We start from the raw sequence: 16,711 nt of genomic DNA, 5'->3' as shown, positions 1-16,711 counted from the left end.
CAGCCTGTTGCATCTGTCTCAGGCGAGCCCGGGTCCGGTCACCGCGCCGCCCAGGTGCCCCAGTGGCTGTGGGGCGGCTGCTGCCTGCCCGTGTGTTTGTTTTGTTGCATCAGCAAAGTGCACTGCCATGCTCTCCGGCTTTCCGCGGGCTGGTTTTTTGCTGTGCCTTCAATCCTCTCCCTCCTCCTCCCCCAGCTCCGCGCTCCCCGCCCGCAGAGCGCCCCTCCTCCCGGGCTGCCTCCCCTCCCTCTCCCCTCCTCTCGCACAGTCAGAGGCTTGAAAACTTGTTAAAAGCTCTCCCAGTGTTCCAAGTTGGAAAAAAAAAAAAAAACTTTTACGAGGTATCAGCACTTTTCTTTCATTAGTGGGGAAGGAAGGATGAAAAATACAAAACAGCAGTAGACTTTTAAAGTTTAAATAGACAGGTCTGAGTGACTGAACGTGCTCTTCCATTTTAGTTTAACCCTCCAAAGAAGTGCTCTGATCCATTTTCACTGCTGACCAGCAAGGGTAAGTTGAAAGTTTTCCTTTTTCAGCATTTTGTGTATCCTTTTTTTTTCCTTTTTTTCTGAAAACGCTTCTTTTCTTTTATTCTTTTTCCCCACCCTAAGAATTTTGTATTACTGCGTTGAAAGTTGAACTTGTTTAAAAGCACACATCTCTAAACAGCGTAGATTCTCTTAAAATCTAAGTTCCAACTTGGAGGAATTATTTCTTTCTTTTGTCACACATTTCTATAGGTTTCAATAAGTGCTACACTTTTACAACTTGTAACCTTGTTCAGCCCAAAGAGGAACTGCGGGGAAGTTGTGACTGCCGGGCTGAGCAGATTTGTTGCTGGCAAAGGCGATCTCTCCCCTCCACTGCTCTCGGGCTATCTCAGCTCCATTAAAGAAAAAGCCGAGGTGCTCTTCACTCTCCTCTGCTGTACCAAAATTGCACCCGAAATTAGTAACAGGGAGACCTTGCCTTGGATGCGTCCCATTCCTTCCCCGCACGCTTTGCTTTCATATGGAAATCCTGATTGATGCCTGATGCTTTGAGCAAAGCAAGCTTAATTAGATGCCTTGTTAAGTGCTGCAGCTACTGAAGTGGTGACTTTCACGTGGTCTTCCTGATAAGTTTTTTCCCCTTTTCTTTTAAAATAGATGTGATAAAATCCAGACACGGGATATGGATTTTTAACCTGGTTTGTATATAGTTACTCTGTTTTAGCAACCTCAGTGAGGGATTTTAGAGGAGGAATGTGGGATATCATGATATGCCTTACCACGTTGGCAATGTCTGTGAAAGTCTTGGGTAGATATAAATGAAAGTTGTCTAGGAAGGACTGTACATAATCCGCATATGACACATTCCCTGTATAATACCTCAAAGACTTAATTGTCAAAATGCAGAGGAAAAAATACTTGAGCAGCATCTCTTGGAGACCTAAAAACCTTTTCATGTTGTGAGACTTGGAGTGATTCCTTATAGCAGTTGTTGCTTCTTCTCGCCAGTAGTTATAAAGCAGCACGAGGAAGGAAAAAAAAGAGCCTTCAGCTGAAGGACAGACGAAGCAGAGAGTCTATCTTATCATGAACAAGGTGTGCTTATATGTGTCCTCATATTTTGCCTTGAGATAACCGGCAAGCATCATGGAGCTGCGTATTTCCTCTGAGGATTTAATTTTTGTACATGATGCCTATGACGAAAACCCTGGTAATGAGCACAAAAACGGGATATGGACACCTTTTGCTTGACGTCTGTCCCCGTGTGTGTGTGTGTGTGCATAGGGAGTGAGTTAGAGGACTTGCGTGAAGCTTTCATCCTGCCATTTTTAACATCTGGACAGCACACTACACGGCAGAATTTAAGCCTCTAGTCTTTGGGATGTTTACTGAAGTGTTTCCTTCAGAAACTTCAAAGCCAAACACTGGCGCTGACCCACGATACCTAACAAGCACCCGAATGGCAGAAAGGCAAGGGGCAGGCTGGGATCAGGAGAGGGAAGAGAGGGATGGATACAAGGGATTTGATTTGCAACATAAAGCTGAATGCTAACACACACAGGAGCGCAGACAGATTCAACACTCTAAAGTTATCTCAGCTCTCATATTATGCAAGCCCAAGAGATTAATTTTATTTGTCTCTGCAATGAACCAGGGCCAAGGATTCCTGTGGGCATGGGGAAGGTTAGAGGACATTGAGCAATGCATCTCTTTCATCAGATACATTGCTCTCTTTCCCCCAGTCTCTGGTATCTCCTTCCCATGTAACTCACTGAATTTGTCTGGTGTTGAGGCACCTGGGCTGATGTTTATTCCATTTATGTATTTAGATATCCAGATTTCAAGATCCTCAAGCAGGAGCATCAGAGGGCCTGAGGCCCCCTCAGGGAATTCAGTGTTCCTCCCTTAATTCCAAAGTGAGTCAGGAGCAGGATGAATCTGAGCATTAACACAGAGGATAGACCTGTCTTGTACAAATAGGGAACATCTAAGGAAGTGCTTACAGTTGCCTTTGCAAATGTGCTTTAAAATTAAATTAGGTATGGAGGGTACAAAATGGGAAAGCCATAAGCTAAGAAGTAGATCTGGTAGTGACTCACCACCAGCCAAAGGAAAAACCACAGTTGTGACACTTTAGATTCTAGTTACTGCAACCATTTTGTGTGTAACCTTTGTCCGGTGCATGAAGTGAACCGAAGGTCATCTGCAGACCTATATATGAACTACATCCTCCCAAGGGAATGTCTGCAAGGCATTTGATAAGATTTTGGAAAACTAGCCTTCCCTGTTCCAACAGGTCCAAACCCAATGAGTTGTACATTTCAGCTTCTTTCTCTGCGATGCATGTTATTTTTGGGAAATGCTCAAGCTGATTTATGTTCAAGGTCCAGAGTCTTCTCTTTTGTTGTTTAGGTGTGTGTGAGCACAAATAAAAAGATAGAAAAAGTTGGAAAACCAAAGCTTTGGCCTGTTTCCAAATTACTTCAGCTGCACAATCCCACTTTAGAACCCAATCTAAGCCTTGCTGCTCTTCCATCCACTGGCATGTGATCTTCTATCACTGTAGTCAGACCTAGGACATTACCACAGCACTGAGTTTGCATTATTCTTCTTGGAAAATATGAACCAGATGACGTGATGAATGCCATCCATAAAAAATAGTTCTAGAATTTCTTAATTGTGGCTTACAAATCAAATGTCTTATATATGTGGTCATCCTAAACCCATGCAGATGAATGTTGTCAGATCTCCTGCTGCTCTATGGGTTTTTTATCCTGCCTTTACCCACACACAGTAGGACCTGGAAGAAATCCATCTTTTAAAGACTGCTGGATTTTAATGCTAGGCCAGCATTAGTCTGCCTCAGAGAAGGTTATGATCCTGTAAAGCATTAATCAGTAGGAACTCATGAAATGCACGTACTCATCATCAGCCATATCCTTAAACTCCTGAAGTACTGAATTTTTATGAATTCAATAGGCCAGCCTGTGTCATTCAGTGGAGTCCTTTAAGGTATTTAGAAGTGTTAAAACAAGCTAAAGTCCAGAAAGCTAAAGAGCTATTTTTAAAGGTTGTCTGCCAACCATTTCAAACTAATTACAAAGCTAGAATACTTAAGTACCTGTTTGATACAAAACCTCTTTTTATACCTGGTAAACAGATTTGTAATCGCTTAATAAAACTGGTCTTTCAGTGCCCTGAAAGTAAACAAGTTAGATCCGATGAATGAATTTTCTCTACAACAAAGCAAAGTACTGTATTTCATAAAGCAATGGAATCCACTTAAGAAAAGGAATAATATATTCGTGCCACCACAAGGTTATCTGATTAACAGTACAATGTTTTGAATTGATGTGGGTTTTTTTATCACTGGCGAAGGCTAGCATGTAACTGATCTCTTTTTTAAAAAGTTGCTTTTCAGAACTATGTATGAGTAATTCAAGCATGGAATGTTTCCTCCTGGAGTTTATATTGCCAGCGGACACAAATGAAACTTAGCAATTTTGCATGCTGAAGCAAATTAAAAAAATAGGGAGTAAATTCTCCAAATATTGCAGGTGTGGGATTAAGTAGGTCAAAACTGAAGTAAATCATATTGCATTAATGAACCAGAGAGGAGTGTAATTAGAAAACAAACAACACATAACTGCCTAGAAATAACATAACCTCTGTTTTCTTAATCAGGCTTTCAATCTGCAATAACATTTAGACAGTAAAAAAAAAGTACGTTGAGTCTGAAGAAAGTCTGTTAACCCAATAGTTTCTAGTCACTGGAAAGCTGACTAATTAAATCAAGAAGCTGTTACTTGAAAAAGGCTCCTTCTGTCTCCTTGCACTCGGACATGGAGCAAATAGCTTGCCTTTGAAACAGACTTCACATGTTGTATAGTCACAGGCTGTTCTGTTTTAACAATCCCTGCCTGAGGAGGAACGTGGTCACATTTCATTCCAGCCTTTCCAGGGACCTCTGCACTTCTCTGCCTGACTCCTTCCCTGCCACTCCAGCCCAAAAAGACAAACTCAGTTTTTCTGGGAAGGATGAAAGCTGGTGGGGCTGAGGGGATGTGTCAGAGACAAACATGCTCTGTTTGCTCCTCCCAGCAGAGTCTTCCAGTTTTAAAAGTTTGAAAGTTTAAAAGGCCCGATCCTTTGATGGGGCTTCATTCATGAGAGGAACTAATTACATGAGGAAGGGTCAACAGGCTGCAGTGGCCGAACTTCAGAGCCAGCTGTTAAGGCAGAGGAGGAAATGGCCCTGGCATATTTTTCAGGGGTTCAAAGATAATTGGCATCTCAGAGCTATCAGAGCGAGTACACTCGTCTCCCATTACTCTCTCAGGGTCGGCAGCAGGAATGGTGTGTTTTTATTTGGCATCTATTGTTATGTTTGAGATTGCCAGATTTACAGTCTTGTGTTCCCAGTGACTCACCGCTTCTTGAAAGCAAGTCTCCTTGGTGCTAAAATTTCCCATTTTATTAATTCTCCAAAAAGCGTGTATTCTATAAATGACCTTCACTAGGGAATATATCCATGATGCAGTTGGGAGGAAATAATTTGGACAGTATCAAAACTATTAATACCAGGAAGGGATTACTCAGCATCCATGGAACAAATATCTGTGCCCAGCAGCATTAACATTAAAAGGGAAACTTCATGATTATTTTTCCTCTTAAGTTCCTGATTTCATGTGATTCATGCTTTTTTCATGTCAGGCAAGTTAAAACATAAGTTTTAATAAGATTGCCATTCTCCATTTGATAAAAATCTATAGTGAAATTTGTTTTTCCTAGGAATCTAGACTATCAAGCAAATTATTTCATTTCTTTTATGTCATCCTGTGTATTTCCAGATATCCTGAGAAGCTGTCTGTGTCCCAGAAACCACACTTCAAAACTCAAGTCAGGAAAGACACTTTAAACTTGCAGTGTTCAACACTTGGAATGTAAATTGCAAGCCAGGAGTCGCCTTACAAACAGAGCATATTTACCTTTTTTTTCCCTGCTAAATCTTTTCCTTTCTAAACAAAGAAGGAATTTACATACAAAAAGATGCAAATACAAACCTGAAACTCCAATGAATTACGCAAATCACAGATAAACAGGAAACCAGTTCCTCCAATATGGTAACACAATCTTAGCTGTGTTTCATGTATTTGCAATTTTTTGTTCCTTCATAAAACAATAGGTAAAGAATGCTTTCTTTGATCTTTGTGATGCAAATCCTAATGTATAAGCTTAATTTAGGCAGCAAATGCTTTTTCTGAAGTTTAGTAGAGTATAAACTTGGCATCATTAGGAGCTATACCCTTAAATGTGTTACATGCTATGAAGTTACAGGCAGAAGCTCAGTGTAATATTGCTGTGTAGAAAAAACTATGTGTATTTTGCAAAGGTAGAACTTTGGGTATGTGACCCTAATATTAACTTAAGGCAACCTATTGTATTTGGGTTATACTGCGGTTTGCTTTTTTAGTATCTGAAAGACTGAGAAATCTTTCATATATTCTAGCATATTTATGCAGCACTACTACTTATTCAACACCCTGCTTCAGCTGTGTGTCACAGCTGTTTTTTCGCCTGAGGCAGGTGTAGGTCACTGAACTGAGGCTGCCATCAAGGAAGCTGAGCCAACCACAGTGGTCACTGAGGGTTATCATGGGCTTCCTGAAAACTGGAGTGAAATTAGGAACTTTTTCAATTGTGCTCTGACACATTATATGTTACTCTCTTTTCAGTTTCCCTGACTTCCCACTTCACCTGCAGACTTACTAAAACTCCAGTTTCTCTTCAGATTTTGTAAAATACATTAATTACAACAAAGCTGACACTGCTGCTCTATTAGCATTGATCAGTGATTTAGTGTGTCAAAGGTATTAAAGCTCTGACTTAACCCTTGCTATTTTTTTTTTCCTTTGTGTTCTTGTTTAGCCAGCATCCTGTGAAGATGGGTGATTGGAGTGCCTTAGGAAAACTTCTTGACAAAGTTCAAGCCTATTCTACTGCAGGAGGGAAAGTGTGGCTGTCTGTCCTTTTCATTTTCCGAATCTTGTTATTGGGAACAGCAGTTGAATCTGCTTGGGGAGATGAACAGTCTGCATTCCGGTGTAACACTCAACAGCCTGGTTGTGAGAACGTCTGCTATGACAAGTCCTTTCCCATCTCCCATGTACGCTTTTGGGTTCTGCAGATCATATTTGTGTCTGTACCTACCCTTTTGTACCTGGCACATGTGTTCTATGTAATGAGGAAAGAAGAGAAGCTGAACAAAAGAGAAGAAGAGCTTAAAGTAGTGGCAAATGATGGTGTGAATGTGGATATGCATCTCAAGCAAATAGAAATTAAGAAATTCAAGTATGGGATCGAAGAGCATGGCAAAGTGAAGATGCGTGGGGGACTGCTCCGTACTTATATCATCAGCATCCTGTTTAAATCTGTCTTCGAGGTGGCTTTCTTGCTGATACAGTGGTACATTTACGGGTTTAGCCTGAATGCCATCTACACCTGTGAGCGAGACCCATGCCCACACAGAGTGGACTGTTTCCTCTCCCGTCCAACGGAGAAAACCATCTTCATCCTCTTCATGCTGGTGGTGTCCTTGGTGTCTCTTGCCTTGAACATCATTGAGCTTTTTTACGTGTTCTTCAAGGGTGTAAAGGATCGTGTGAAAGGGAAAACCGACCCCTACTCCCACAGCGGTGCCATGAGCCCTTCCAAGGACTGTGGCTCCCCCAAATATGCTTATTACAATGGCTGCTCTTCACCGACCGCCCCCTTGTCTCCCATGTCTCCCCCAGGGTACAAGCTTGTTACTGGAGACAGGAACAACTCCTCCTGTCGTAATTACAATAAGCAAGCCAGCGAGCAAAACTGGGCCAACTACAGTGCGGAGCAGAACAGAATGGGGCAGGCTGGCAGCACCATCTCCAACTCGCACGCCCAGCCCTTCGACTTCTCCGATGAGCACCAGAACACGAAAAAACTGGCGTCGGGACATGAGCTGCAGCCCCTCACCATTGTAGACCAGAGGCCTCCCAGCAGAGCCAGCAGCCGAGCCAGCAGCAGGCCTCGACCTGACGACCTGGAGATCTAAGCTTCTTGATGCAGTACTTGCTCAGCTACGAAACGACGTGCATTGGAAGATGCCGTCAGTGCTGATATATTGTTCCAGTGGAGGTGGTACTTAACAGTCTCAAGCAGGAGATTTTAACAGTCATAAAAGAAAAAAAAAGCAAAACAAACAAGCAAACAAACTTTTAAAATACTTGCTGGTTCTTTGGGGGGTGTGGGGTTGGTGTGGGGTGGTACAGTACACATTGATATTTAATGTAGCTGGTTTAAAGAATTTTAAATACTAAAAAAAAAAAAAGAAAAATGTAGTACTAAGGTAAAGGGCTGTTTTTCTAGAAAGGCTGTAAATATCTGAGTGTATGTGTATGTGTGTACTATCATGTTTGTTTCTAAAGATTCTTCTGTAATACTAAAACCCAATAATAACTGAACTCACATTTATCAGGGTGAAGTGCTACCTGAAGATGAAAACATTTTTCCTATTCAACATGCAAAAAAGTCCAGGATTGCCTCTGATCATTTCCCTGTCAAGAACATTCCAGTCTTAGAAAGTGCACTTTGAAGGTAAACTTTCCTACATGGTCCTCTGGGCTGTTGGAAGGCTCCTGTGAGGACAATTTACAGTCTTTGAGTCGTTCAATTCAAATTTCAGGCATGGCCCACCAAGAAATACCTTGGTCACCTGCTCTTCCAGCCCTTCATGCAGGTATATTTTGTGATGTGCGTAAATGGGATGGCTCCACATGCGGAACCAGCAACGACACAGTCTTGCCCATGGCAATACTTGTGTCCTGCTACTTATGTAGAGTCCCTTTAGTATTATATGAAACACAGTTTGCTGCCACTTGCAGATTTATGCATCAAGACAAGCAAGCAACTGCCTTTAGTGAATTTTATCATACCTTTATGTGCACTAAGGGTGTACGTATGTGTGTGGATGTGGAGGTAAAGGTATACACAAAACACCCTCAGAAGCATAGGCTGAGAAATAAACGCACACAGGTTACTTGCAGTTGACACATTCTCATGGATGTTGTGAAGATCTGGGCCACTATGGTGTTTACATTCTCTGGTTCCTTCAATGTAAGTGAAGCACAGGTTGTTATATTTTTTTAATTCTATAAAATATTTTCCATGTATCCTAAATGGATGCTCTTTTTAAAATAAATTAAAAAAAAAAATCTAAAGGGCGTAATCCTGGATGTCTTGCTCTGGAAAATCTCTCTTTCAAGTTGTTGGGAGTTTTGCCTCAACAAATCTGCAGGATCAAGCCCAAGATGTAGCGAAACATGTTCTTGCTGGCATGAATGATTTTCTTTTGTAGAAGTTAGGGGTGGAAAAGACCCATTAGGTCATCTAGCCAATCTCCCTGATAGGTAATTATGATGCTTGAATGATAGAAGATGTAGTACTGTAAGCAAGCTTTAGTCTTTTATGTGAGAAACTTAGAAGAAGTGCTTTGTGCTGGATTAATAATAAAATATGCCTAAATGGCTTTTGCAGTAACTGGTATTTTTCTTGTTCTAAATATTCACATTTACTGAACTGCAGTGTCCACTGAGTTTGACAGTTAGGTCTTTCTAGATGGCTCTAGCAACTTTAGTGTTTACAGTTAGATTATGTTTGAAATGCAAGTGAAGTTGAAAGGATTTTTAAAGCGTACAATTCTAGCTAATTTATTTGAAATATATGCTAAAGAAATCTACCAGTTTCTTCAAATGCATAGCCTGTTAGCTGAACACAGATTGACCAAGGAAATACATAGCTTGGTTTCATTTTGCAGCAACACAGATAAATTGTTCCTTTAATACATTATATTAATTTGTTTGACATTCCATGTTAAACTACTGTTGTCTTCAACTTCATTGCATGTATGCAACCATAGTTTGTCAGATCATGTTGTCTGGAGAACATTAGTCAATAAAGTTTTAATTTAGTATAAATACATTTTCTAATTGTCTTTTACTGTTTCATATGTCCATAGATATCTTTAGTTTCAGTCTGATAATCCAAACTCATTCCTCCCTTGTTCATTTTTCCACAGTCACTCTGCATTTCAGAAGCATCCTTTATTTAATGCATCTGGATTTGCTTTGAACTGAAATTCCACAGGGTTACGTTCAGACACCCTCACAACAACTGGAAAAACAAGCATTGTCTCTGTCACTCCTGAAACAAAGTAATGTTCAGCATGAACAAATCTTGCTAGAAATCTCAGAAAATGCCTATTTATTTACAAACTATTATAAAAATGGCAGTCCCAAAAGATTGTAACATAATTTCTCAAGCAATTTTTATATATGGATTAGATTTAACATTATGAAATAATTGCCTCTAGTTTACATTTCCCTATGTTATTAGATTGCTCAAGTGACAGTTTCAATTTCTGAAATGAAAACCTCATTTTTTCAAACTCAATAAGATAAAGGTTCTGATTTTGATAAGGCTGGGATTTTGCATATTTCCTCTCCTACTTCACCTTTTACATCCCCATCAATAATAAAGTCATACAGTGCTTGGCTTTTCAGGATTGTACTCTATATGTGAGGTGGTTCAATTCCTTCTATTTGAAAAATTAAAATATAATGGTCACGTGATTATCACAAAAGGTTTTACTTTCAAATTTGCTTGTTATTTTAAGTCCAAATTCTTCCCCTGCTTATTAGTAATGATGAGGGGAAAGCAGAGCAGTGGTAGTGGATTTATAGCTCTGAGAGATACTACAAAAGTACCAGCACAAGGAGTGACTCCTTGAAGTTTTCCTTAAATAATAACAGTGAGTCATATTTAAGCTGGCTTGTCCTTGTTCATCTGTACAAATGGAAGGGCATTCCAAGCATTTTGTAAGGATCATGCCCTTGGAAAGGTGGACACCAAAGCATTCAGAGAAGGGCTCACCCTGAGATAAAATGTAGTGTCTCCTAGACAGTCTGAATGTCAGGTATGTCCCATGGGGCATCTTGGACAACTGAAATAATTTAGCGCTTCAATGCCAAAGCTCTCTGAGTGATTATTTTTTGGTGGTAATGCATGTGTGTACATGTGTAGGGTAAAGACATCCCAGAGGCTATTTTTCCCACCTAGATTTATTTCTGTGGATGACATTTATTATACACATCAAAGTCATCGTGATTTTGTATGCCATTCATCTAGTTCTTTAGGCTCTTTCTCCCAGTGCATCCCTGCAGCAGCATTTGCTTTGTCTGCAGGTGACACAAAATAAGCTGTGATACAATGCTAGCACACACTTCTCAATTCACATCCTGTTAATTATTTTAAAATCATGTTTATGTTTTGTGTAGCAGTATTTTGCAAAAAAGGCAAATCATCTTAAGGCTTCCACCCTGTCCCAGTAATTTGAAATGTTTTTAAAGAGTAAAGTTAGAAGGAAAAGTTACAGACAGCCTAAAATCTATATGCCTATCATGTAATTTCAAGACTTTTTAAATACTGTGAGCACACACTGAAGATTATTTCCTAATTTAGAAATTCTATTTCCATATTTAAAGTGGAAACTACAGTAATAGTTTGAGAACCAGGACAAATTATGTGACTATACCTACCTTCCTCACGCACTGAAATCCATAATTTTTAAGCAATGCACTTGTGTCACTTGTCCAGAACCACATCTCCCACATCTGTCTGCAGCACTCCTGTGCTACTCAGCAGTAGCACACTGGCTCAGCTGCACACTACCACCATTCTACCTTTCCCTCAGACTTACTTTACAGCTTGTTATTGATTAAAACAGAGAAAAAAAAAAAAAATAGCGATGGAAGTAGCAGTTTTTCAAGTCAGATGTAAGAGTTCTGAAGTTACCCTGACTGGTTAATCCAGAGTTCTGAGTATGTCAGATCAAAACCTCCTCAAGTTTTGGAGGTGCCTGTTTCTATTCTGCTGAGACAGAATTCTACTTTTAATCTTTCTTGTAATTCCTCCATGATTACCACTGCTCCCTTTTCAAGAATTTAAACAAAGTAGGGCAGAAAATAGGATTTATCTTCCTCCTGTAGAATTTTTCCTTTCTATTTACTCCTAATCCAAATTTAGCAAGACTGAGCGTTCTACTGAGCTTGACATACATTTTTTTAATGTGCTGTATTATTCAAATAGTTCAATTTACCATAATCTCCTTGAAGATATCTTGACTTCTCATGCTGCTCATGAGAAGTCATGATTCTCCAGCCATTTGCATTAGATCTGCCAAAGAGCTCAGAAGACAGAGGTGGAATGGATGGCCCTTAAAGGATTTTTCTGGCCAAAATCCAGTCCTTTGATGATACAGAGCTACTCGTTACATGACTTCTATTTCTACTCACAACATAGACAATAAGGTCAGAAACCTAAGTCATGTCTGAGAAATCACTACCTAGATGTATCATCTGCCTCATTGCATGAAACTATTTGAGTGTCCTCTATTTTAACTTATTCTAACATAATTCTCCAGAAATATGGGCCTGCAAAATCAGCTCTGCAAAGATGATGACTGCCTTTCCCTGGCTTAAATCATGTGCTTTTGACTGTGCCCAAGGATATATTCACACCCAGACTCTGCCAGTCCTGGAAAAGTGTGTCAGATGTAAATTACATGATGCTAGTGCATCAGTAGATTGAAACAGGAAGAGCTTATTTGTTCCTGTTCTTATTTAAAAGGTATTTTGATAGACACAAAGGAAAAAAAAAAAACAAAACAGAATGCTTGTCTTAAATGTATCTTAAATACTTCCTAACCTGGAGCACTACCACACTACCAAAGACCCTATGAAGCAATACAGACAATGTGGATGTAAACATATTGAGCATTATCAATGGATACCATGAATATAAACAGTTTAAATAGATCCAGCTGGTCAGTAATGTGGTAAAACCAGCCTCCTCTAAAATGGCTGCTCTCACTGTTTCCACATGGTAGCCAAAATGCTGCATCCAGCTTCCTAGTTTTCTGGCATTTACATTGCAAAAGCATCTTGGACAAAGGCAGACATGTTTTTACACTGATGATTTTGCCTTAACTCCTTGTAAGTGCTGGAGAAGCTGAGTGTTGGAGGCAGAGAACGTGGGACAGCCTGTACTGGGTTAGTGACACTGTCAGGGGAGTCAGCCAGGGGAGTCACTGGTGAGAAGTAATGGCTTTTTGGGGATTGTGGCCTCTCCCATCACTTAAAAAGGTCTCCACTGTTGTGTTGAGGAAATTTCCGCAACAAAATGAAACATGTGAGCTTAGACCAGTATAAAAGGGAAAATGTTCAGACATTTAAATTGCTCCTTGAAACAAGCCTAGACCACAGTGACATGCTTCCCATTAGAACTGACAGAAAATGTTCACATAAGTTCCAGGATTTCAGTCATTTAAATCAATGCTAAAATTATTTTCAACATCAAACATAAACAGATTAGACCAATAAAGATATATAATGACATTTAATTTTCATTTATATAACTGCAGGGGGAAGCTGATGAGTATAAGCTATGAAATTTTGGATGTGACTATTTAAATATGTGTAATCATACTATTTCCTCACACTGTCTTTTTACTGTAATTTGGTCTAGAGGCAAATTTATGAAAAGTAGTCTAAAGGTTTGTTTCTTTTTACAAAGAGACATGAATTCTGTTAATGTAATGAAATACATTTACATGATGTCCATGTCAAATTTTTGCAGGATTATGTAAGAGAGTGTGGGGTAATATATAACATTCATCTAACTCTTCTGGGCTAGGCAGCTGGGGAGTGAAATCTTAACTTTGTCTCTCCCCATCCTTGTTAGAAAATTATTCATATCCCAATTGACTGAACATTTTCTCTGGAACTTAGCTTGGGTAGGGGTGTTTACATCCTCTTCCCCCTCCTTCTTTTTCCATCTATAGTGAAAGTTCCATACTGGAAAACAGAAGCAGCTACAAATATGCAAATAAATGCAATCACAGTTGATAACAAAACACTGCAATCAGGGACTAAGCAGTAGTTCTTTTTTGCATGTCTGCAACTAACTCAATAGGAGAGCAGCAGGGAAAATAGTTTAAGGCATTAGAAAATCCTCTGGATTCTTTAGCATCTGAAAACCACTTGGTCCTTGCTGAAACAGGCCTTTTCAGTCTCAGCTTCTGCTGAATCACAGAGTTTGCTGCCTTTGAAGGCTGAAGTACCTTGGCTCAAAATTGAAGTTGCTTTGGAAAAATTCAGACCTTCCCTAATGACCATATTTGCATGCTATTCTCAGTAGTATTTACATATAATAGGACACTTTCCACAGGAAGGCTTCTTCCAAACACAGGCTCTGCTTACACTTTGAATTTCCCTATTCAAAGGAGAATATTCAAAATTATCTATGCATCACTACTTCAAAGTGTTTCACTGGGAGTACTCTGCCATATATTTGGGAGACTCATCATAGTCGTTTCAAAGCTGAATATATAGCCAACTGTAAGATTGCCACCTGGGTTTTGTGTGTAGAGGCAAAGAAGTATTACTCAGCCAAGAATCCTACCTGGCCTGACCTAGCATACTTCTGCTGAGGACAAGGAGTTTCTGTTGAGTGATGCGAGATGAAAACCCTTCTCTGAGCTTTACTTAGTTCCTTCTTTTATTCAAGTCCCTGTAGTGTTGGTTGGTTTTTTTTGTTTTTTTTTTTTTTTTTTTTTTTTGTTTTTTTTTTTTTTTTTTTTTTTTGTTTTTTTTTTTTTTTTTGTTTGTTTTTTTGGGGTTTTTTTTTTGAGCACACAGAGGATCCAGCTTTGACTCTATGTAACTTGCTGAGGTCTAGGATAATTTCTGAGGAATTTCTTCTGTTTCTACTTTGGTTGTTCCAGCTCTGTGGACTTTTCCAGCTGTGTGGACTGTAGTTCTCAATCCCTCAATGATAGGGCAATTGGTGATGGCAAAGGGTGTGCAAGTAGAGAAAATGGGTCTGGGTTGTTTCCCATATGATTTCCCATAGAATCAAGGCAAGTTAGTCAACCTCCTTCCTTGTCCTGAAAAGTCAAGATGCAAAGGTGTGAAAGGATGCCTGCATTCTGAAAGAGGCTTCAACCATGTGCTGTAGTATCCTCTTAATCTCTGTTGTCTTCTTCACTCCATGCAGCTGTCTTCTCTCACCACCCACTTCTTTTCTGCATCACTTATGCCACAGGTATTTAGTGTTTTGTACTAAAAAAGCTTTCAATTTGATTTTTTTTTTCTCCTTGTGTCATGTGCTGGGGACCACTCAAATACCTTAGAAGAACCTGCTCTATTAAATATCTATTAATTAACAAGCTGTTTTATCTCCTATTTCATGTATTTAGAATGAATGCTAACTACTACAAGTTTTGCCTGACAGCTTAGGAAGGAATTTTGTACCTGACCTCATAGGAGCCCACATTTGCTTCAATCACTTTTTTTTTCATACTGTTTTACAAATAAAGAAGATAGTAGAGGTACACAGAATTCTAGTTATCTACCATAACCAGGTGCAGTGAAAGTGTCAGGACATGGAGTTTGTCCAAATCTTCCTCCCACCTTAGTCCTAAAGGAACTCAAATCTAGGCTCCCACTAATGGTTATGTATGCTATATAAACAGTAATAATAATCATACCTGGAGTTGCACTGATACAGTGCCTTTCATCTTCAAAGCACTTTAAGAACCCTGTATAATTAGTTTGCTATGGAGTCATCACTGACAATGCTGCATGAGCTCCAGTACTACCCACTGTGAGAGTCAAAGATGGAATCTGAACAGTCACAGAGACCATACATAACCTCCATATCACTACTAAAAGAAATTTAAAATGCTGAACAAGTATATTTTAACACTTCACACAGGAGGAGGATCCACAACCAGCCGGAAGCCAGTCTCCCTATGATAAGGAAACAGGAATGTTTTCTTTGCTGGTAATCTACTACTTCAGATCTCTAAACACATTTTACCTTGAACTATGTCTCAGTCAAGCTGGCAGAAGATCACAGGAAGATTATCTCATTGCATGGAATCTTCATATTCATGTAACTAGAATATATAAATTTTTTTAATTTAAAAAGTTTTTATTTGATGAATCCAGAAGGGATGCAGACACAATAAATATAACATTAAATGAGTTTTTACAAACTTCAATGAGATTACATGGGAACAATTTATCTAGAGTTTGCCATTGGCAATTGACAAATACAATTTTAATATCATAGTATTTTTTCAAGTATTTCCAGTGAGCTTATAACAGGTTCTTACCAATGTCCAGGGGTTTGCTCTTTAAATCAATTTGGCATTTTCTGGAGATTATTATCCCAACATAAATTTGTAAACAGCCTTTTCAAAATACACCATTAAGAAAAGAGAAGAAAAAAAAAAAAGCAGTAAGAGTCTGTTCAAACTGGTGAGAAAAAGAATGTAGAGGAACAGAGCATTTTTGTATAAAGGATGCTTGTAATATCTCTTAACATTACTAATTTTTACTTGCCTCACACAGTACACTGCCTAGCATTTATTTTCTCAGTAGAAAACCTACTGTGCTTTATTTGCCCTTTCCAAATAAATTCTTCTTATGGAAGATTCTATAGGACAAAAGGACACAATTTTACATCATTGCATATATTAATGGTCAAATGAAGAATAATCTTGAGAGTAATTTTTAAAGTTGTGATCAGGCAGAGTTACTGAACAGGCAGAAGCAGCTCTGCTTCCCGTGCAGTTAATGAATATGTCTTGATTTCTGCTCCATTTTAAGATCACTGTTTCTTTTTTAAAAATTGGTGTTCTTCCCTGTTATATTTAAATATCACACAAAACCATAAACATAACCATATGTCAGAATGAGGGTTTTACTGATGAATGATGGTTTGGACTCAGACTCTTTGCTTTTATTTTTACTCCTTATTCCATTAGTTTTAATTGAAATGTATTCTTGGTGTATGTTACATTCAGCTTTTTTTTAGCTACTCTTGGATTTCTTAAGGAAAGTCAGTGCATGACCTCAAGAGCATGAAAAGTACCTACTAAAGCTGCCTTTTCTCTCTCCTGTGGTGCATCAGTACAGCTTCATCAACACTGCCACTATACAACAATTATATAAACAAGAAGTAATGTTTTGGAAAAGCAGCAAAACAAAGAAAAGGGCTGGGGAAGAGCAGTGAGATGAATAATTTGGGTAGTCCTTCCAGATTTCAAGCAATCACAGCTG

The 16,711-nt window shown here is 39.1% G+C and overlaps 1 protein-coding gene across 2 annotated transcripts; it reads left to right on the top strand.

Moving 5' to 3' along the window:
• Window positions 1-239: 239 nt before the first annotated feature.
• Window positions 240-9,506, top strand: GJA1 (gap junction protein alpha 1). 2 transcript variants are annotated; one of them, XM_021547096.3, is made up of 2 exons: window positions 240-510; window positions 6,424-9,506. In XM_021547096.3, exon 2 carries the CDS (start codon window positions 6,436-6,438, stop codon window positions 7,579-7,581), a length of 1,146 nt encoding a protein of 381 aa, XP_021402771.1. In that variant the 5' UTR covers window positions 240-510; window positions 6,424-6,435; the 3' UTR covers window positions 7,582-9,506. The 2 variants fall into 2 exon arrangements, with proteins under 2 accessions (XP_021402771.1, XP_021402770.1); XM_021547095.3 differs by having other exon boundaries at window positions 241-510; window positions 6,420-9,506.
• The last annotated feature ends 7,205 nt before the right edge of the window (window positions 9,507-16,711 follow it).

This window comes from Lonchura striata, chromosome 3 (genome assembly GCF_046129695.1).
Source record: "Lonchura striata isolate bLonStr1 chromosome 3, bLonStr1.mat, whole genome shotgun sequence".
NCBI classification, from domain to species: Eukaryota; Metazoa; Chordata; class Aves; order Passeriformes; family Estrildidae; genus Lonchura; species Lonchura striata.
This window is presented reverse-complemented; position numbering and strand designations above follow the sequence as displayed.

What these genes read in the sequence shown, in the direction of transcription:
- GJA1 (XM_021547096.3), top strand. Translation starts at nt 6,436, where the DNA reads ATGGGTGATTGGAGTGCCTTAGGAAAACTTCTTGACAAAGTTCAAGCC.